At 35.9% G+C, this 22,157-nt stretch overlaps 4 protein-coding genes across 6 annotated transcripts; 3 read left to right on the top strand and 1 right to left on the bottom strand.

Moving 5' to 3' along the window:
- The first annotated feature begins 624 nt into the window (after window positions 1-624).
- On the top strand, window positions 625-6,929 carry LOC143446875 (BBSome complex member BBS2-like). The gene is made up of 19 exons (XM_076946726.1): window positions 625-767; window positions 993-1,140; window positions 1,709-1,924; window positions 2,030-2,155; window positions 2,242-2,304; window positions 2,478-2,555; window positions 2,661-2,765; window positions 3,471-3,557; window positions 3,717-3,805; window positions 3,976-4,213; window positions 4,306-4,387; window positions 4,450-4,513; window positions 4,584-4,691; window positions 4,803-4,929; window positions 5,013-5,138; window positions 5,479-5,616; window positions 5,735-5,847; window positions 6,028-6,176; window positions 6,289-6,929. Exons 2-19 carry the CDS (start codon window positions 1,024-1,026, stop codon window positions 6,387-6,389), a joined length of 2,127 nt encoding a protein of 708 aa, XP_076802841.1. The 5' UTR covers window positions 625-767; window positions 993-1,023; the 3' UTR covers window positions 6,390-6,929.
- A 2,479-nt stretch (window positions 6,930-9,408) lies between these two features.
- Window positions 9,409-15,569, bottom strand: LOC143447028 (nuclear exosome regulator NRDE2-like). Of its 3 annotated transcripts, none has more exons than XM_076946940.1 (14): window positions 14,782-15,569; window positions 14,451-14,585; window positions 14,060-14,261; window positions 13,732-13,873; window positions 13,442-13,562; window positions 13,069-13,185; window positions 12,383-12,480; window positions 11,817-12,283; window positions 11,629-11,680; window positions 11,414-11,518; window positions 10,633-11,301; window positions 10,391-10,535; window positions 10,165-10,322; window positions 9,409-9,854 (listed from the first exon to the last, which is right to left on the bottom strand). In XM_076946940.1, the coding sequence occupies exons 1-14, from the start codon at window positions 14,840-14,842 to the stop codon at window positions 9,444-9,446; spliced, it is 2,883 nt and encodes a 960-aa protein (XP_076803055.1). In that variant the 5' UTR covers window positions 14,843-15,569; the 3' UTR covers window positions 9,409-9,443. The 3 variants fall into 3 exon arrangements, with proteins under 3 accessions (XP_076803055.1, XP_076803054.1, XP_076803053.1); XM_076946939.1 differs by having other exon boundaries at window positions 13,442-13,559; window positions 14,451-14,588; XM_076946938.1 differs by having other exon boundaries at window positions 14,451-14,588.
- Window positions 15,570-17,659: 2,090 nt separating this feature from the next.
- On the top strand, window positions 17,660-19,467 carry LOC143446117 (neo-calmodulin-like). The gene is made up of 2 exons (XM_076945613.1): window positions 17,660-18,188; window positions 18,609-19,467. Exons 1-2 carry the CDS (start codon window positions 17,856-17,858, stop codon window positions 18,783-18,785), a joined length of 510 nt encoding a protein of 169 aa, XP_076801728.1. The 5' UTR covers window positions 17,660-17,855; the 3' UTR covers window positions 18,786-19,467.
- Window positions 19,468-20,112: 645 nt separating this feature from the next.
- LOC143447312 (neo-calmodulin-like) lies at window positions 20,113-22,128 on the top strand. Its single transcript, XM_076947362.1, has 3 exons — window positions 20,113-20,224; window positions 20,480-20,831; window positions 21,271-22,128. The coding sequence occupies exons 2-3, from the start codon at window positions 20,499-20,501 to the stop codon at window positions 21,445-21,447; spliced, it is 510 nt and encodes a 169-aa protein (XP_076803477.1). The 5' UTR covers window positions 20,113-20,224; window positions 20,480-20,498; the 3' UTR covers window positions 21,448-22,128.
- The last annotated feature ends 29 nt before the right edge of the window (window positions 22,129-22,157 follow it).

Here is a 22,157-nt window from a genome sequence, read left to right on the forward strand (position 1 = left end):
ACAACTTATCTTTGTAGTTAATTTTATTTTTACGTGTATTAGGCTACGTCTATCTGAAAAGTTTCCAAACATCCCAAATAATCGTAAGTAGCTTGAAATCAGACTGTTGGATTTCACGTGGGTAGATCTGCTTGCGGCAAAGGTCAAACATTTTTCTGATTTTGCAGGGAAGTGAAGAATATAATAAAAAGAAAGTTTTGACATAGTCATAGTCTTTGCTTTAGCATTTAGAGACTAAAGCATAATTTATTTTCTCAAAAATTTACTTTGAAAAAAACTTATCAAACACTAATTCCTTCATATTGGAATGGAATTCTGTAAATGGTGACATTTTTTAAAATAAAATTTCTTCGGGAATAAAGAGAACAAAGGTGAGCAATGTTAAAAAGTAGCGAAGGTAATTCGCATTGTAACTTCTGAAACAACTTGTTACTTTGATGTTAAAAATTTTAAGAATTGCATTTTTTTATTTCATGAAATTTTCTGATTTTCATTTTTCTTGTTTAGAATTTTTCAATTCATTTCATTCTCAGTTGAAATTTTAAAACGTCATTGGGTTTTGTAAGATATCTATGTATAAAAGTTATTTAATAATTGTGCTTCTTTGAAATCCATGACTACCTTTGCTGCTTTCAGTTGAAACTTGATTATGATGAATGCTTGGTGTTGAAGTAGATTTAGAATAAAAGACATAGGTTAGCCTAGGCTTAGACCTACTTCCGTATGTTTTACACCTTTAGATGCTGTAGAGTTTTGCAATAATACAGGTAATTTTTTTTTCGATGAAACAATGACAGCCCTGCCGGGAGCCGGCTGCGGTCCGGATATTTATGTTGTATTTGCCCATTTTACTGCAGATATGTCGGCTTAGAGTAACTATTTAACGCTGCGTATTGCTGGATTGTGGCAAACATTATTATCTAGGGTATTAAGGTACATTGTATCCTACAATTGAAGCTAATAGTGAGCAAATAAATTTATTTATTGCCCAGGTAACAAGAAACCTATAACGACGTCAACAAGATGCTGGTTCCGATATTTTCATTGAAAATAAAACACAAAGTACACCCACGATTGGTAACTGTGGGAAAGTATGATGGTCTGCATCCTTGTCTAACATGCGCAACTACTGCATCAAAGGTAAGAAAGTTCTTTTGATATAATCTCTTCTTTTATAATAATGATAATTTAATAGTCTTTTATAATAATATTTTTATAAGATAACAATTTATGATAATTTGATATAATAATTAATAATAATACGTCAAATGCTTTAACTTGATGTGCAACACTACAAAGCTGCCTGAAACAAATACTCATTTGCATTTTCTAGTGATCTTCTATGTCGTTTTTATTGCACCAAACATAAACTTATAGGCAAAAGATGCCAGGCAATTTATGTATATATTGTGTAACTGTGCTTTTCTGTGAAATTGGAAAAATTTTGAGATTATTTGCCATTTATTACATCAAAAGTTTGACATACATCAGAAATTTAACAACTCCACAACCCTGTTCATTGATGATATATATACCTTCTCGTGGTTTCAAAGCAGTGTTTTAACATACAGTATCAAAGTGTTTTATGTCTAATTAAATTGCATCAAGTTTTTGATGAACTTGTTCCCTTGCTGAAGATCGCTTTCAGTGCACAAAATAAAACCTTTACCGCTTGCAAGCAATGTTTTCATAAAATATATGATTCCAGGTATTTGTTCACAATCCCCATAGTCCAGCCATAGCCGGAGGGCGTATGGCGGTCCAAGATTCTGACATCAGTTTGCTGAGTGTCAATCAGTCAGTTAGCGGCTTGGTGGCAGGTCAACTTGATAAAAACAAAAAGCGAGATATTTTATGCATCGGGACACAGACAAACCTTCTGGCATATGATGTCCACGACAACACTGATCTCTTCTATAAGGAAGTGTGTGGTTACCTGATTAAATTTGTGTTAAGAATTAGCAGTTCTCACACAAATATTGTGGTGTGTTCATCAGTTAGTAGAACTTGTTTCTATATTTGTTTAAAGGTTCCAGATGGTGTCAATAGCTTAGTTATTGGGAACGTCGCAAATATTGACAAACCACTTGCAATTGCTGGTGGAAATTGCACATTAATGGGCTTTGATGCTGACGGTGAAGATAAATTTTGGACGGTGAGTGGTAGTTGCAGACTCTCCTTGGTATGAGGTCAGACTCTGAGTATAGCCAAATAACCGGACACTGTGATTAATATTTGTAGGTCACTGGTGACATTGTTTGCTCCCTTGCACTGGCTGACTTTAACAACGACGGCCAAGATGAGGTGATATTTTCTCATATTTGCATGTAATGGTTGAATTTCTAGGTAAAAGGAGCATGGAATATTTATAATTTAATCTGTTCACTGAGCAAAAGGAAACAACACTGATTAATTATTTCTACTAAATGAGCACTGATTAACTTCCTGTAGCATTATATTATATTGTTTTCTTTCAGCTTATTGTTGGTTCTGAAGATTTTGATATCCGAGTATTTCAAGGAGAAGAAATAATTTCTGAGATGACTGAGACAGAAGTATGTAAAGTTTTCACACAATACAAAAATGTATTGGAAAGTTCAATTACAGTACAACACTAAAACATGTCACTTTTGAATCGAAGCTTTTAATATGTTGTTCAGGCAGTCACCGGACTGTGTCGAATTTCAGGAAGTCGATTCGGCTATGCGCTCGCAAATGGAACAGTTGGTGTTTATGATCGTACAGCAAGATACTGGAGAATCAAGGTGGCATATTTTGCTAACTGCTAACAAACATCTGATCCTAAACTGTCTTTATTTAGCTGTTTTTACCGTGAATTCTTCTGTAAAATATTTTAAGGATAGGACTATTATATTCTTGGGGTCTCCAAACCTTTTGGATCACTGGCTGCAAAAGCAAAATAACAGGCTGCAACCTAAAGAAAGGAATGAAAAATTCAGACAAAAACAAATAATGAATAATCATGTTAAAATCAAGAAATTATCATTTTAAGAACACTATTGGTCATGCAGTACACGCGAGAAGTTAACAAGGCCACTGTAATTATTAGCAATCAAACTCATATGTACTGTATAGCTTACACCCATATTATCACTGCACCGCCACATACTTCACACTAGGAACCACTCTGACAAAAACAGTGTGCTTGTAGTCATAACAGGTGGCACAACAAGCCTAATTGTGATGTACCATAACTTACAAGAATAGTACGTGAATTACTAATTCAATTACACTCACTACCGGTACATTTATTTCAATTTCATGAATAAGCACTAAAATGAATTAAAGTTGTTATAAAACTTATCGAATGCCTTGATCATTCAATCTAACATCAAGACGAAATTACTTGTATTGTAATGTAAAATCCACAAACCATAGAAATTAGTCTCACAGGCCCCAGGTTGGGGACGTTTTCTATATCCTGTAACTTTATTTTATTTTTAATGTAGTCAAAGAACCAAGTGATGGCAATCCATAGCTTTGATCTAGATGGTGATGGTGTTGAAGAATTGGTTACTGGCTGGTCCAACGGCAAAGTAAGTGACCAGTGTTCTAACAACTAAAACTATTTTTCTACCACATGTCACATCCTATACCTGTCAGCCTCTTACTTAACTAAATTATTGCCACTTGTCATTACTCATTGTATAAAATAATGACAAACTGACATTAAAATATTGTTACAATCTCATCAGATTGATGCCAGAAGTAACTCCACAGGGGAAGTTATTTTCAAAGATAACATGACGAGTGCAGTTGCTGGAATGGTCGATGCAGACTACAGGTCGCTTTCTTTAAACATTTTATCATAATTTCCTGTTACAAGCAGGAACAATTAATACAACAACATAGAAGTGATGCAAATTGTGTAATATCTGGTATTATCCAGTAATCTTTATATCTGTGATATAACTTCTACAATGTTTTGTAATTTTCAACAACACATCTATCCAGACTGGATGGAAAAGATCAATTGATCTGCTGCTCCGTGGATGGGGAAGTGAGAGGTTACCAGGGCGACCAGTCGAGGAGGAGGATAGTTGAAGCAAATCGTGCAATGGACGATGTGAAGGATCTTAATATGACCAAACAGAATCTACTTCTTGAACTTCAAAACTATGAGAGAGAGAAGGAGTTCGTGAAACCTCATCAGCTCACATCTACAGAGAAGATAAACGAAGCTGCCATCCCTGTGAGACTTTTTCCTTTAGATTTTATTGCCAATTTTTGCTTCTTTTGTTTGTCGCAGCATTTGTCATAAAACTACGATTTGTATCTTGCCAGGTGGGATCTACTGCAAATGCGGAATTAATTATCGCCCAAAGTCCTGATCCACACATACAGCTTGTGGTGACCTCCACCAATGGTAGGACTATTATTTCACTCTAAATAAATTTCTGGCATTGACAGGCTTTTTCTTCATTGCAGATACCATAGTGAGAATGGTGGTTATATTTGCTGAGGGTTTGTTTGAAGGTGAAAGCCATGTTGTGTAAGTAATACAAATCGTTTTGCATTTTTCTTATCAAGTTTGTCTGATAATAGTATACATTTTCATGTAGTCATCCACCACAAAATAATCTAAGCAACAAGATAACGCTTCCGCTCTATCCACCGAAAGACATTCCTGTTGAACTCCACACTCAAGCATTCATCAGCTTGCCGGGAAGGTATGTAATTTTAGTCTATATAATTTTTAATTCACTTAATTACTTTTAACATTATCATTGTACAATCTTCGGTTTGCTTTTACTAATTTTAAGTTTTCCTACAACTTGCAGTTGCAGTTTTCACGTCTTTGAACTGTCCAACTATCTTCCTCGGTTTAGCTCATACCTTCCCATGTCACGTCCACCGAAAATGCCAGAGAGCCGTATAACATTCTCCGTTGTTGAAAGAGTACAGAGGGTTAGCAAAAATACCTAGCATTAATCTTAGTTAACGCATGGTTAGGGACAAATTGAGTTATATTGAATGATTTCCTACTTAAGGTTGCGATTTGGTTCAATGAAAACTTCTTGTTAAAGCAAGAATTAACATGTGATGATTTGCTGGAAGTGCATCTCCTTGCATTGCGTGGTGGAGATTGCTCATTTAAAATGGACCAAAGTGGCCAAGTGAGTTACTTTGGAGTACCACAACTTTGATAGCTAACAATGGAAGCTCCTTTGCTGAGAAGTTTATTAGCTTACTAGGCCCAGGCAAAAATGCCAATACAGTTATGGCAACTATACCAACAATTTGGATAAATGGGTCCATTTAACTTTGCGTTAGTGAGCTTTCACTGCGTTTACTTAGCCATCCACCACATGTCTTTGATGTTTGCTTGATCTTATTTCTTGGTCTCCTACCCTAATGTTGGTTAGAGCAATCCCAATTATATAGTAAGGGTTGCAATCGCCTGGTTTTTGTATTGGAAACATTAGACTTATCAAGAAACATCCTTTTCTGTGTTAGATCGAGATTACTACTGATAATCTTGAACTAGCCGGTGATTTTATCCAGTCTTTGGCGTCATTTCTCAACCTGGAGCATCTTCAGACAACTGCGCACATTCCTATGCATTTAAAACGACTCGAAGAATTGATTGAAACTGTTAGTTTTGACTTTTTTACGTTTATTCATTATTGATGGTGATATGTACAATACATACAAGCATTGATGCATTTTTCTTTACAACGATAAATAAATTGAGACATTTGCCTTCAACCAGGTTGACAATCTACATGTGGTAACTCAAAAGCTTGCTGCTGAAATGACAGATCATTCCAACCTTATTCGAAGCTTGGTTGTGAGAGCTGAAGATGCAAGACTTCAGGAAGACATGTATATATTTATTACAGTGTCCCATACCATTGTTTCATTGTTATTGCTTAAATTTAGTCCTAAACTAAATATGGCACAAAATTGTTTACAATGCTTTAAATTTTGTAACTACATTACAGTACTTGTATTCTGTTGTAATTGTAACACTTTTACCTGGGTTAACAATACTAACATTGACAGAACTAACATGAGAAAAGGTTATATTGAACTTCATGAACTCAACCGTGACCTCATAAATGGCTATCACGTGCGCTCAACCAACCATGATGAATTGGTCAAATCTTTGAAACTTGTCAATCAAATTATACAGAAAGCGGCCCAACTGCGAGGTATTCAATGTTGTACATAATTTCTTTTAATGGAGTGTTTTGTAACTAAATGTACCTACAGTCTTGCATACTTGCTAGTTGACAATTAATAGCTTAAGCCTTGTTTCTTCAGTTGGAAAATACCAATCACAAGTTGTACAACAATGTCGAGATGCAATTAAATCTGGGAAAATGAATGCATTATTTAAAATAATCCAGGCTGGTAGTGCGTAACCAATGGCCACACTGCTGCCTTGAAAAAACGTATTGTTTACGAGGATGTTTGGTCTCAAGATCCTTTGCCCCACAACTGGCCCAATGTCACATTTGTTGAACCATCACTTGCGGCAGAATATGTGCATTTGCAGTAGAAAGACTGTATGTATCAAATGGGAAATGTCTCGTTCGTATCATTTACTGAAGATTCCTTGTTAGTTTCATGATTTGGAACTTAGTACACATTTCCCAGACTCAAAACCTAAAGTGATTGATCTAACACTAACAGGTTTGTTTCAAAACCTTAACGTTGGAGTCCAACAATTTCATAGAGACTGCAATACTAGAGATCTTCCAGATTCTTAGCATTTCATTGTTTCCTGCCGCAGTAGTGCAGTACGGTGTCAGTGTAGAGTTCTAACAATGCCTTTACAGTATGTATTTGCAATGTTTTCTATTTGTAAAGTCTATTTTTGTATTGATTCAAAAAATCTTTATCATCAATCTATGAATTGTTAAATGGCACTTGTATAAATACAGAACAATTTCAACATTTGATTTTATTTTTCATAAAACAACAGAACGTTAAGTAGTATCACGATATCTTGCAAGCTAACTGTTTACGAAATATGACTCCACTAACAAACGATTTTTGAAGACACTGTTATAGAAGTTGCAAAATATTGCTAAAGAAATGAAATCCAACGAATTCTTGACCACTTTACAGGTTAAGAATTCTTGCATTTCTTGCCTTCAGGAACCAGTTGTGATTTAATTCAAGGTGTAGTAGTCAAAACGGGCATGACTGATTAAAATTGTCAACCATTTACAATGAAGCATTGACACTCTCAATCAGTTGGTAAACCAATTCCAACCAGACTTTCGTTAGTAGGTAACATTTGTAACTGCTCAAAAATGGATACTTAACCCGTTAAAAAACAAAATTTAAGAAATTCTAAGAGACAACGCATCAAGATTTCAGTCTTCTGCAATATACCATGATGTAGCAGTTCATGAAGTACAGTAATATCGGTATAAAACATCATTCCTGCACTTGTTACCAGCGCTTAGGTTCTGAACACATTGATCATTAAAACAACAGTGATGACAGGAAGCTGACAATTAATCAGTTCTTGAAAGTTTGAAATATATTTTACGATACTGAAAAGATGAAGCCCAACAAACTCTAGATCACAACAATTTTTGAATCAATAGCTTTATAATTTCAACAATCAGGATAACACGTGGAAAACATTTCTGAGGGTAATTTAAATCTAGAAAAACTTGGATCATGGTAGCATGCTCAAATTTCATGGTTTTGCTTCTTCAGCCACCAATTAAGAAAAGACGAGATTATGCTTTGGTCAACAATCAATATCATGTATTATGTTCTCAAGGTAAAAAATCACTTTCACCTATAGCTAATACCATGTTACATTACCACAAATTATTCATTGCAATAGCTACATGAGCAAGGCAATTACTGAAGTTTAAGGATTACTTCAGTACAAGAAGATACCAAAGTTCACGATGCTATTCAGAAAAAACCTTTGTTAAATACCAATGGCAATATATGATTTTAAACAGCAAGGCACAACAGACAATATTGTTGAAGACGATGAAATCCAACGAATCTTGACCCCTCTGACAGGTAAAGATTTCATGGATCCCAACTTTTCAGCAATCGGTTGTGTTCACCAAGAAAAAATTGAGGTCAGTGTTGCCTTATAAGCTTCTAAGATAAGTTAATAGAAATACTAGCAAGTCATTATTCAGTTATTCTTGAATTAACTTGATTAAACGAAATTTGAAGAATCTTGACCAGCCTAATAACTACTACAGCAGTTATTTTTACAGTAACTTAAACTTGTACAAATGTTAATTGGGGGACGTTTTTGCTGATAGCCTAACGATTTCAAATTCAAACAATCTTGTTCGCAAAAAAACGGTCAGAAATTAAATCGGTGACAATATTCCTTTTTGTTAAATTTGTTAACACCTTTTTTCTATTATCTAAGCTACACCCCGGCAACTAATGCTCGGGTGATGAGGAACCATTATTAAGTTTAAGACATATCAAGATTTTCCTCAATCTGATGATGAAGATTATGAGATATATGCATATATACCAGAAAGATAAATCTTCATCTGTTCAATCACTAGCAAAAACCTGATCAATTAATGGGGAAAATCAATATTAAAATTAAAAATATGTATAAATCTAAACCAGATGTACAATAGCAGAGTCTCTTTTACTTTTGCACTCCTATATTAGGATCGAGTATAGATGAATTATCTTATCATAATTTCTTTTCTAGGCCTATTACCTCATAACCCCTTCCCATTCAGGTCATCAGATCGGAATGCAAAAGTATAAGAGACCTCAATTGCAGAAGTACACGACTGAATATATAAAAAGAACTTTAACTTTATTCAGATCTGAAAACGGTAGGCACAGTTTCAGACACAAGCGGCTACTAATTGATTTCCTGGAACACTGGACGTCCATACTTTTCTCGACCACGTGATTGAGCCTTGTGCTTCACAGCCTGGTTGGCTGTATTGGCCAAAGTGCAAAATAACACAATATTTGTTCCCACTTGGTAGGCTACTAGGCTAATGCTAACGCACTATGCTACTACTAAATGGAATAAAACAAAAGATCCGCTTCAGCAAAACATAGGCTTTATAAAGTTGTCTGTCAGTACTTACTGAAACATTTTAAGCAGCTAAACAGTTTCCACCGTACTTCGTTAGAGCTGTTAGCAATTTAGCATACTGTAATTTCCGCCACTGCACGCACCACGCGCAAAACACGTTTTGTCCAAAGTTGATTACGTTAGGTCACACGTGCGCGCATGTTGTAAAATCAAGTTTCCGAAACTATTGACCTGAACATGGTATGATATTCTTTATCCTCGGACTGGGCAAAATCTTTGCACGACTTCTACCCAGCGATAATTTTCTTCCCTCAAGCCGGCTTCATCCTTCGGTTAACGCGATCTTGTGTTTTTTGGCGAAGTTTGAACAAAAAAAATGATATTACAACTGCACGAGTTTATTAACAAAATATCACATGGCAAGTAAAAGACGAATTTCCTCAACAGGAGTTCTAACCCTGACGCCTTTGTCCTGCATGAATTTGATTACGTCATCAATATTACACGTGCTCTGCCGTATTCGGTCACAGGCGATTGCCTTGGACCACGGACAAGCGGCCGAAGCCCGGGTCAAAATATCTGTTGGTCTTTTTGACAGTACAGCGTATGTTCGCCATAACAATATGTTCTGCGGATGGGCAATGACCGCCCGTTCTAACAGATGAAGAACCCTGGGGGTGACGACCATGGTTTCACAGTTTTGGGTGCCAGCTCGCTCCAGTCGAAGAAGCTCAAAGAAAATGGAGAAAAAAGCAGTTACGTCACTGGTCAAGGGCGCGAAGATGCGACGAGCGATGCTGGTTAACGATGAGCCAACCTCGATCTGTAAAATAAGGTACTCAAGGAACAAACATGAAAAGCTCAGACTTAGAACAAAATTTTGAAAAAGCTAACTCATTGTGCTTCATGGGTTCTCTAGGAATGGCACCCATATGGCAAACGGAATTTTCGACCATGATACGCAACTTAAAAACGCTTTAATGTGCGTTAAAATAATGTGCATCTAATAGCGTTTAAAAAAACAATACTACCATTAAACCAGTTGACAAGGGTAAACGCACAAGTTGTGCAGTTACACGTGGGAGCAATGTCTTGGTTACCCTTAAGTACACGGTAAAATTCTCTATTTTTACCTCACACAGTTTTACAGCAAACTGAGGGCACCCTGGAAAGTCGTCTAACGCACTCAACAAGGCGTTCCTGTATTGATTACAGTGTTGGTAATCATGGCTGATGTAGGAAATTTTCAAACGGTGCAAAGCTTTCAGATCAACAGCAGCTTGACAGCTTCCTAGAATTGTAGCAAATTTAATTCACTTTTAATCTATAAAAACACGTCATTCCAGAGCCGAGAAATACCTGCTTGCTTCGTCTTCCGCATAATTTGGATGTATTTCCCGAACACCTTTTCGATTTCAGTTGACGAAGTCAACATGATGTACGTACAATGACAATACATTGCATTGCCAGAAAAGCTGAGTTCATCACTGCGGTTATTGGCGACCTGATTCAAAACAACTTCATGAAAACATGTCCAAATTATCTCACAGTAAAACCCCATATAAACTAGTCCCGTGCATCTGATTGGAAGAGTGTTTTACCTGTTGATAAAGGCAACCAAGCTCTTCACATAAGCGTTTCATGCTTCTGGAAGCTCGAAGTTGAGCAGCTCCAGTGACATCTTTTTGCTGTTGCAGATATTCAGCAAATTTCTGCCCGTCGCCTAAGGCACACAGGACTTTCTTAACTAACCCGGGTTCATTTTTGTACAAGAGTTTGGAGTATTTTTGACAAAGCAAAAATGCATCTGACTGGTCTTTGCACATGCACAGAGCATTGTGATATATCTTCATACATTCGTCATGATTTCCGGCTGAATATTCAACTTCCGCTAGCTTACTCCAAAGTAAAAAGTTCATCGGATCACTTTTCAAAATATTTTTCGCAAGTTTTCTGGCTTCTTTGCCAGTCTTCTTCACTTCCTGTTTAAATTTGTCGCGTGTTCCAAAAATGGACAATCGTATTGCAAAGTAATTCAGACAAACTGGTCCAATCTCCTTCCTGATCTGAAGTGGGCATACAGTTGCTATTTGTTCAAAAATTAGCGACAATAACTGATGGTGAGGTTTTCTAGGCAGCACTCCGTAACAGCATCCACCGCCTCTGCAAGTAATTGAGCTCAAAGGTGCAATGTCGCCAGCTGCATCATTGCATTGACATGCATGGGTCAATTGGCAAGGTTGGTTAAGAAGTAAAGACCTACTGGATTCCTAGCAACCAAGAAGAACAGTGCAGTTTGAAGGAAATGAAATTAAATAAGTGGCAAGGTACTAATTACCACCGAGCATATGAAACAAGACAAAGAATAAAAACACAAACTACCTCAGTGTTTGTTCCAATGATCTGAACAAATATTTTCAGCAGCTCAAGTTTATTCTTTAATTCTTGAACAAGGAAAAGTGATCCTTTGAGGTCATCAAATGAAATCTGTGATAGAAGAAAGGTATCAGCAATTTATAAATAACCTGTCAGTTCAACAGCTAAAATCAAAAAAATAAGTAATTTCGGGCAACATGTATTATTTAATCATACATCACCTTTCTGCCTGGGTCCTCGCACTCCTCCTGGTGTCTCCATGGCAACAAGTGCCTAATTTAAAAATACACATTCAGTGAATCATACAAAAAATTGAAAGTTTCAGATCTTCCGGTGTTGTGCCACCTCACATCTTAAATGGAGTCTTAGATCTCTGAAATAGGATGTCTATCAGCATGGTTAAGCTTACTTCTTTCCACGTTGTGCTTCTATATTCAACCAATTCTCTTCAACTGATTTATCGATGTCAACATCTTCTTCTTCATCATCATCATCGTCTTCTTCTTTTACAGTTTGTGTCACCATCTGCCACCCTCCTTTATTATATTTCTGAAACCATTCGTTCCAGCCAAGAGATTTTGGTTCTCCAAGCAATGGATTTCCACTTTCATAGAAATGTTCCACATCAGAAATATCATTGCACTGGTCAGTCCTGATATTAATTTCCAGCATAAGAATCATGAGTGAAATTACATGTTCAATGAGCCCGGCTTCCACTAAGAATGTTGTCAGATGCTTGAAGATAGAAATCATATCGCAATCTACCTCCCTTACAAAATCAGCAGTACGGAATGTTTGATGACGTAACGCTGATAAAGTTTGGAGGCATTTTTCAAAGACTTTCAATGTTCGGTGCACAGTAAATGTTGTTAGTGTCTGGAATGGATATAAAACACAATATAAACTTTAAGGAAATAAACTTTAAAAAGCAGTAATATGCTATAGCTGTGCCTGTAATTTTATTCGCATGCCTACCATAGTATGAGCGATATAGGCTTCCCATACAAATCTGCTTTCAGGATGCTGGAAGACCAAATTTTTCCAGTCACGCTCTGCATCTTGTAAAATGTTTTCTAGGAAAAGCAAAGAAAATTATGAAAAAATCAACAGAAACAGCAAATCAAATTTATATATAGTTGAAATGTGTATTTTGACAAAATTACACCTGTTTAGAAGTTCTAGTTAATGCACCTTCAATGTAGCAAGAAACTAAATATAATAGTCTGCTTAATCAATTTTAGATAACAAATCCAGCCACCTATTTAATCCAATTTATCTTGGAGCGAAATTGTATGTGCTACATACATTGATTAACAAATCCAGACACAGCTTTATTATTCTATTTGCAAGCATAATTAATGAAAAAAATTTAATACTAACAAACAATCATTTTTTGTGAATAGACAAGGTTACAATGATCAACCAGCAAGCTCATTATCGCATGAGTCAGTGTCATGTTTTACGAGTCAAACGAAACAGAGAGTATGTGCCAAAGCTGCCAATATGTGACTTGCGATTTTATACACAAGACAAACATAGTTTTAACATTATTTTTGGTGCATTCGTTTATAAATTCACCCCTTCATGATTACAAAATAGGCTGCGACCGACGTTGGTGTCGTAAGCATATCCTCCTGTGTTTTAATAAAAACCGCACTAACCTAGAAGTTTCAATCTAGATAATTTCAAATTGAAACTCTTTGGATTTGCAGCAATTGCTTTGTCTAAAATTGCAACTTTCTTCTCAACAATTAGTTTGACACTCTTGCAATGCATTTCTGTAAAAACAAGCAAATATATAGTTGTAATTTTTATCAGAGAACTTTTGGTTTTACATTGCTCTAGCCTTGCCCAAGTTTGGTATTTGTCAGATCCACTGACTGAACAGAAGCAGGCATTGTTAAGCCTTTACCCGAGTTTTGAACACAGAACAATTATAAATTTAACACTCTAGCTGTCACACCACCGGTAATTTACTATTGATGGCATTAACATACAAACCTATGCGATGATAACAGAAATTGTCATACTTACTATCTTGCAAATTTACAAGTTGCATCCACAAATCCTCGTCTTGTGGATTTTCACGAGTCTTGACATTAAGTTCTTCCACTTCATTTTTAATGAAAAGACTGGGATCAGCCACTTCTTGCTGCTAATAAAAAACTAAAATATTAAAATGTGTTTCTATGTGTTCTACATGAGCTATCAGTGTTGGTAAAAACTTAGTTGATTCAAGGAACAAGATTTCAAATAGAAAAAACTAAATAGTCATGATCTTTATCATAAAGGCTTTGTAATAATATACAGGGACAAGTTATTACTTCTTGATTTTTCTTTATAGTTAGATCAATGTGAAAATATCGATCTTCCTTTCTTTTTAGCTTCATTTTCTTACGATCCTCATTGAATTTGATTTGAAGCCATGGTGGCAAACCAATACAGACAGTTGAGCTTCGATAAAACCTGGAAGTACAAGGGCACACTTTGTTTAATCTGTTTAATATAATTGGGAAGGAAACAATCATAACAAATAAAATCACAAATTTCTTAACAGCGCTCCACCACATCAATGACTTATATTTTGAAAAGCAAAGTAAAGTTAAGCCACAGACAATATAGCAGTGTAATTTTTTTTACTTTTAAATTAACCTTGGAATAGCAACTTTATAAGGCTTTTGAAAGTAAAGGTTGTTTTTATCCGAAGATTTATCTACAAAAATATTATCCTCCAAAATTTCCTCATCCTTTTCGAATCGGGAAGTCTTTGTAATTGTCATTTCCTCATTATCTGATCCACTGGAAATCGAAAACTCCTCATCTAATGGGATCTTCCGTTTCTTGGCAGGAATTTCTTGAAACATAAGCAACTGCACATTTGGTAAAGCTAAATGCACACACCACTGGTGAAGAAATAGTATGCATTGTAAAGTTCTTAAATGGGTTTCCTTCATAAGAAATACTGTCATAAGATGCCAAATGGATTCATTTTTGTGCAAGAAATGTGAAGCATGTGCAGTGAAGCATGAAGTATCATTAATACCTTGAAATTCTTGCTCAAATTTGTAAAGATTTTTATTCTTATCATCTTTTTGAAATATTTGTTGTAGAGCAGCTGATGATTCTGTGCTGAAGCTGGTATTTTCCAACCATTTTCTGTTTGTCTTCTTCACATCGTCTTCTGGAAGATAGGCATTAGCAAATTAATACACACAGGTTCTAATGAAGACAACAATTATAACAACAAAATGGGTCTAGTGCAGAAGTACACCACCAGATGACGTCGCATTTCGAGTAGCTGGGGTATAATATCCAAAGGCATCCTGTGGTTGTACATTTCTGCACTAGAGTCAACAATTATGATATATTTTTACCTTTATGGCCCTCTGTGGTGGTGGAAATTTGATCATTGGAAGCAGAAGGAAACAAACTCATTTTTACTTTTTAGGCAAGTGCAGTGTAGCTAATAACCTCAACATGAGTAGCCAAAAATATTAACTCAAAGATAATTTCCATGCACACTGTTAACTTAATTTACTATTTTAGTCAACATCACAGTGTTTGTGTTGTACCTGCATATTATGGTGTGAGGCATTTGCTCGGTACCTTACTTAAACAGTACGGTACCTTTAATTAAACTCTAAATAGAAAAATCATACCTATTGTCTATTGTCCTAACCCCATATGGAACGAAAGCGTTGTGCATTGGACATGTTCGGTGCACAACGTTGATATCTGGTGCACAAATGGGTCAAAAAAGCAACTCTGTAAGCTAGGTAATTCCAAAACAGGGACATCTGTTGCACACTCGCGCATGCCACTGTACACGTCTTGCTGCCTACTGGTGCACACCAGTCTATGAAAATTATGCTGTTCGGTGCACAAAAAACTTACATTTAACGAGCTGCGTGACCTACTTACGGGGAAATAGTCACTTTCATAAAAGTTTACAAAGCCTAGCTGCCCCTAGTGTGACTTAGGCAGATAAATAAGCTGCCGCGAGCCTGTACCCTTTGACTTTGTGTTCTAACTTTAACTGAAATCGGTTACTGTAACTTTTCAAAAGCTGGGTGCAATGGTGCAAATGAAAAATGTTTGTTTGTGCATGTAGGCTAAAATGTATAGGTTATAGCCTAGCACAAAAGCCATTAGTCAACTTCTGTGTAACCACCAGATTGCCAATACTGATTTACCTTGGAATTTTTTTCTTAAGGAAGGGCATTCCACCACTTGGTACTTTACCTTTTTAGAAATTTATTTAATTTTATTAATTTTGGAAATTAACCATACTGTATTAATAGTAATTAATGAAAATTTTACATGCTGTACGAATCGTATTACATCGTATGTTATGAACGTTGTCAAATTATGGAAGATAAAAAGTATGTTATCCATCCTGTAGCCTTTGACAAATTATGTAACTTTTATGGAAGATATAATTAAGAAGAACAAATAAAAATATTTTCCAGATCAGTGAAAATAATGAAGTTCTTCTTAAATTGAAATTCGCAGCACACTTTCAAGTAGATACCAAAAAAAAGTTTCCCAATATTGTTTTAGAATACGTTTTAGCATTTGCATGCAAGTATTAAGTTAATTGCTATAAAACCTGTAAAATGTAACTTTTCGGTAAGCCACAAATGATATTAGCATAAAATTACGAGATTATAGATTTTCTTGTCTTGGGCCTGAATGTGGAGAGCTGTTACCGTCAACTTTCCTCCTCAGTGACCAATAATAATTATTGAACTAAATAATTCCGAGCATCTGGCGTTAGGTGCATTCACTTAGGACATGATGGTTATTACTGGTCTAATACGGTAGCCTCGGTAACCAAACATTGTCAAAGCGTAACTTAGACTTTTCTTCACAAGCCAGTTGTAAGACAACATGACAACGCATCAAGTGTAAAAAGTACATCACTGATACGAAGTATGTTTATTCTGTATGAGCTTGGGGCTATTATTTGCAGTTAAACATGTCAAGTCAGCTACAGGGTTATTTATCAACTGACGGGAAATGTCAATCTGGGTCAGCATGTTGCAAACTTGACCATAACAAAATGATATTATATGCTTGGAAAGAAATAGTAATGAATGAATAATTGACAGCTGAGTTTGTGTAGAATTATAAAGGCTTTCTTTACTTTTTAAAAGTATTCTACCGAATATAACACCGTAAAGTGTAAACACTGTTTTTTTTCTTTTTTGGGACCGAACGATTGCTGTGTAAGCCCTGAAGTTAAACAATAAAACGTTTGAACTCCAAGACTAAAAATTGTTGCCAGACTATATTTTTACAATTAATTTTATACAATTTATTTTTAACTCGTTTTTATTATTGTCATTTTTGTTTTGAATGTAGTGCAGGGCGATGAGGTAAAGAGCCAAACAAGATGGAGAAAGATAATATGCACCAGTGTAATCTACAACCCCCCGTTGCAAGGTTTTAATAAAGCCGGTCATGCAGTGGTCATTGAGTTGTAATGAGGACCTGCTAGGCAAAAGTGAACGACGGTTTATGTATCCCGTTGTTTTTTACTGCAAGAACGGACACGTTCTTCTCTTCACTATAGGCTACCAGACCGTATTATAACACGCTACCATACACAGAAGCGTTTAACAAGACATTTAACGAGCCATTTGCTTGAATCATTCTTTTTAGCCTGGCATGATGGCTAAATAAACAGTAACTTAATCTCGTATGCATGTGCAAGCCGGTGCATGTCGTCCACCTTTTAACTCTTTTAATTTAACTTTTAATTAAGTAACTAATCCAGTCAAACGCTTGGTAAACTTGTTCACTAGAGCATGTGGTAATATTAGCCTACCCCATTACTGCTTGAAAAACTGGTCAAGCGAATATTGTTCAAGGTACTGTAATTGTATATACTGTTACACGCAAGGAAACTGGCTTGCATTTTCCATGAATCAGTTAACGTTATGAGCAAAGTGTTGGGAAGGTCGATTAATTCGAAGCAAAAAAATAGGGTCAGAATAAATGCATTAATGCAAACATTTTGATTATCTTTCAGCTATACGCAAATTTCAAGTCGGAAACAATTTCTGATATCGGTATATTTTTTGATATTTTGCACAAAGCAATTTTCACAAGCGTGACTGTGACAAGTGCACTGACACAAAACCTAGGCTAGTTCTTTTTTAACAAGCTGCAAAGTTGTAAACACAGACTGCGTTTTAGCTGCAAGCTATAACAAACAGAACGAAATTATAGGGGAAAAGTTTCTAAGCTTCTACTTTAGTCGGTCTGTTACAATAGATTTATAAAGCGTAAAAAGCTTTAGGTTAGCCAGTAGCCTTGAAATTCTGTTTCAGTGTTACAAAACGTAAAAGAACTATTTGTGGGTTACTTGATATTGTTGCTAGTGACTTTTTAAAATCAAAAATACGGTATTAATTTTCATTCAAGGTTAATTGTACTTGCCATAATGGAACCGAAGGATTTGAATGTGCGAAAAATGTCAATTTGTATCCTTCGGCGAAACTCTCTCCCGGAAAACCAGTTGGAGACGATGCACGCTGTTTTCCACCTCTTTGACCAGGACAGAGACGGTTACATTAATCCCGATGAGTTGAAACGGGCACTGGAAGCATCCGGGTATCATTTAACTGATAATGAACTTGATGAAATTATTAAAGAAGTGGACAGAAATGGAGATGGAAAGATAGATTTTGCCGAGTTCACACGTTTGACAAACGCAAGAATGAGACCGAAAGATGAAGAATTTGACGACGATCAACATTATGAAAACGCGTTCAAGGTAAAACTGATATGGCGACTGCAACTTTTCGCAATTCAGGTAAAAAAGTTTCACTAATCGGATATCAAAGTGAAAAATACCTGCCGTCACATTGAGTTGGTGTAATTTCGAACATGTTCGTTTACGGCGGCGCCTGTAAAAACTAATTGTACTTTTGTTTGTGTTGTCTGACCAAAAATTGATTACTGTACAACAAATCAAGTTAAATGAGGTTGTATATTTTCACTCTTAACTGGTGAGCACAACAAACAACCGGCAATTAAATACATCTTGGCTCTGAATTACGAGCGGGTTTGCCCTAAACCGCACATCTGCTTCTATTGCGTTTTGCTTGGGGAAAATGATTCTTCGTCCATCGTAGACACTTTATCCTTATTAAGCGGACGAAATTATCTGAAGTGTTTCTGTTTGTTATTTCAGGTGTTTGACAAAGATGGCAACGGCTTCATTGACCGTGATGAATTGCGCGAAGTTGTGAGAAGTATAACAGGAGATCCGACTGAAGAAGAACTGGACAAACTCTTCGAAGAAGCTGACTTGAACGGAGATGGCCGGATTGATTTTAAAGAATTTATGCAAGCTCTGACCACTTTCTAAACCAATTAATCTTCAAATAAAATCCCTTCGGCATCGTAGGTTACTGTGTCGTTAAAACCCATTCTCATTGGTATAATTTATGACCGAACAATGACGATGAGATATTATATCAAAATGTGCACATGTTTTAGTGAGTTGTGTTGGGTTAATCACTTCTGTTATGCGCAACCCGTCTTTCAACTGTGTAGCGTATAATAACTAAATATATTTACAACATGATCAAATGTGATATTGTAGATTCCGCCACGCAGCAGACGTTGAATTAAAATGCATGTGAAATTTAATTTCGTAATTTTATTTCTGCTTCATTTAGCCTATATTAGCTATAATCGTACAAAACTATAACAAAACGTTTCAAGTCCGTTAGTTATTGTACCAAATGTGTAAAGTTTGTTAAATTTTTTTTTATAATGTTGTAATTTTTAATATTCTTTTGTTAAAACATATCGAAGAGTTGCGCAATTTCTCCGAAACGATGCAAGAGCTTTCGCCCGATGGTTAAAGTTCAAAGTCTCATTGCATGGCTTCTAAATTTTATAATGTTTGTACATATATATTTTCACATACTCTATAGGACTATGCATGTATACATGTACATGTACTTAAACATATATAACCATTGTTTCACATTTTACACAATCAATGCAATTGAAAATCTAACAGAACGAAATTATTTGTAGGCTCCGTACAATGTATTAGTTCAGTCCGTTTCTCATGGGCGGCTACATAGCCCACACTACAAGAATGTTCTTGATATCAACAGATTACCTAGATGCTATTTATCGAAAACGAGACGTCATTGTTGCGGATTAATTTTAAAAAGAAAAGGCTTTTGTACAAGTATAAGCAACAGCCAACGAAAGAAATTTAAACCCAAAATTACAAAAGAAAAATTTCATCAAACTTTCTAAGATAGCCATTAAGTACATCTTTCCTAAACCAGAGGTTTTCTTTGCACTGGCTAATATATCGTGGTGGGACAATTTTTTGAATAAAGGTTTATGATAATCTTGCTAAAAGTTGTAGGCTAAAAGGGATCTTCTTGGTCACAATAACGTCATCAAACAGCACTTATGACGTTATGCAAATGCCTGAATTTGGCGCACGTCACACTCAAGTTGATTACACGAGTTGGACAGCGGATGACTCATTAGAGAGACTAGCGCATTTAGGGATATTGACCTAGAACGCCATCACCGCTTTCAAAATCTGATCAAGCGAAGTTTGTTCAAGATGCTGTAATCGTATATTGGTACACACAAGTAAACTGGCTTACATTTTCCATGAACCAGTTAACATTATGAGCAAAATGTTGGAAAGAGCGAGTAATTCGAAGCAAAAAAGGCTAAATAAAACCAGATTAATCACATTAATGCAAACTTTTTAGGTTATTTTTCAGCAAAACGCAATTTTCAAGTCTCAAACGACTTCTGATACCGGTAAGTGCTTTGACATTTTGCACAAAAATTGTCCACAAGCGTGACTGTGACGAGTTCACTGACACAAATCCTTGTTCTTTTTGAAAAATGTACAAAGCTGTAAACATGCGCTGCGTTGTGCGTGATTTATGTTAGCCAGTAGCCTTGAAATTCTGTTTCAGTGTTAGAAAAAGTCAAAGAATTTCCTGTGGGTTACTTGATATTGTTGCTAGTAACTTTTTTAAATCAAAAATACGGTATTTATTATCTTTTAAGGTTAACTGTACTTGCCATAATGGAACCGAAGGATTTGAATGTGCGAAAAATGTCAATTTGTATCCTTCGGCGAAACTCTCTCCCGGAAAACCAGTTGGAGACGATGCACGCTGTTTTCCACCTCTTTGACCAGGACAGAGACGGTTACATTAACCCCGATGAGTTGAAACGGGCACTGGAAGCATCCGGGTATCATTTAACTGATAATGAACTTGGTGAAATTATTAAAGAAGTGGACAGAAATGGAGATGGAAAGATAGATTTTGCCGAGTTTACACGTTTGACAAACGCAAGAATAAAACCGAAAGATGAAGAATTTGACGACGATCAACATTATGAAAACGCGTTCAAGGTAAAACTGATATGGCGACTGAAACTTTTCGCAATTCAGGTAAAAAAGTTTCACTAATCGGATATCAAAGTGAAAAATACCTGCCGTCACATTGAGTTGGTGTAATTTCGAACATTGTTCGTTTACGGCTGCGCCTGTAAAAACTAATTGCACTTTTGTTTGTATTGTCTGACCAAAAATTGATTACTGTACAACAAATCAAGTTAAATGAGGTTGTATATTTTCACTCTTAACTGGTGAGCACAACAAACGACTAGCAATTAAATACATCTTGGCTCTGAATTACGAGCGGGTTTGCTCTAAACCGCACATCTGCTTCTATTGCGTTTTGCTTGGGGAAAATGATTCTTCGTCCATGGTAGACACTTTATCCATGGTAGACACTTTATCCTTATTAAGCGGACGAAATTATCTGAAGTGTTTCTGTTTGTTATTTCAGGTGTTTGACAAAGACGGCAACGGCTTCATTGACCGTGATGAATTGCGCGAAGTTGTGAGAAGTATAACAGGAGATCCGACTGAAGAAGAACTGGACAAACTCTTCGAAGAAGCTGACTTGAACGGAGATGGCCGGATTGATTTTAAAGAATTTATGCAAGCTCTGACCACTTTCTAAACCAATTAATCTTCAAATAAAATCCCTTCGGCATCGTAGGTTACTGTGTCGTTAAAACCCATTCTCATTGGTATAATTTATGACCTAACATTGACGATGAGATATTATAACAAAATGTGCACATGTTTTAGTGAGTTGTGTTGGGTTAATCACTTCTGCTATGCGCAACCCGTCTTTCAACTGTGTAGAGTATTATAACTAAATATATTTACAACATGATCAAATGTGATATTGTAGATTCCGCCACGCATTTAATTTCGTAATTTCATTTCTGCTTCATGTAGCCTATATTAGCTATAATCGTACAAAACTATAACAAAACGTTTCAAGACCGTTAGTTATTGTACCAAATGTGTAAAGTTTGTTAAATTTTTTATTTAATGTTGTAGTTTTTAATACTTGTTGGTTAAAACATATCGAAGAGTTGCGCAATTTCTCCGAAACGATGCAAGAAGTTTCGCCCGATGGTTGAAGTTCAAAGTCTCATTGCATGGCTTCTAAATTTTATAATGTTTGTACATATATATTTTCACATACTCTATAGGCCTATGCATGTATACGTGTAGGCTTGCATGTACTTAAACATATATAACCATTGTTTCACATTTTACACAATCAATGCAATTGAAAATCTAACAGAACGAAATTATTTGTAGGCTTCGTACAATGTATTAGTTCAGTTCGTTTCTCATGGGCGGCTACATAGCCCA

The sequence above is a fragment of the Clavelina lepadiformis genome, chromosome 2 (assembly GCF_947623445.1).
Source record: "Clavelina lepadiformis chromosome 2, kaClaLepa1.1, whole genome shotgun sequence".
In the NCBI taxonomy this organism is placed as follows: Eukaryota; Metazoa; Chordata; class Ascidiacea; order Aplousobranchia; family Clavelinidae; genus Clavelina; species Clavelina lepadiformis.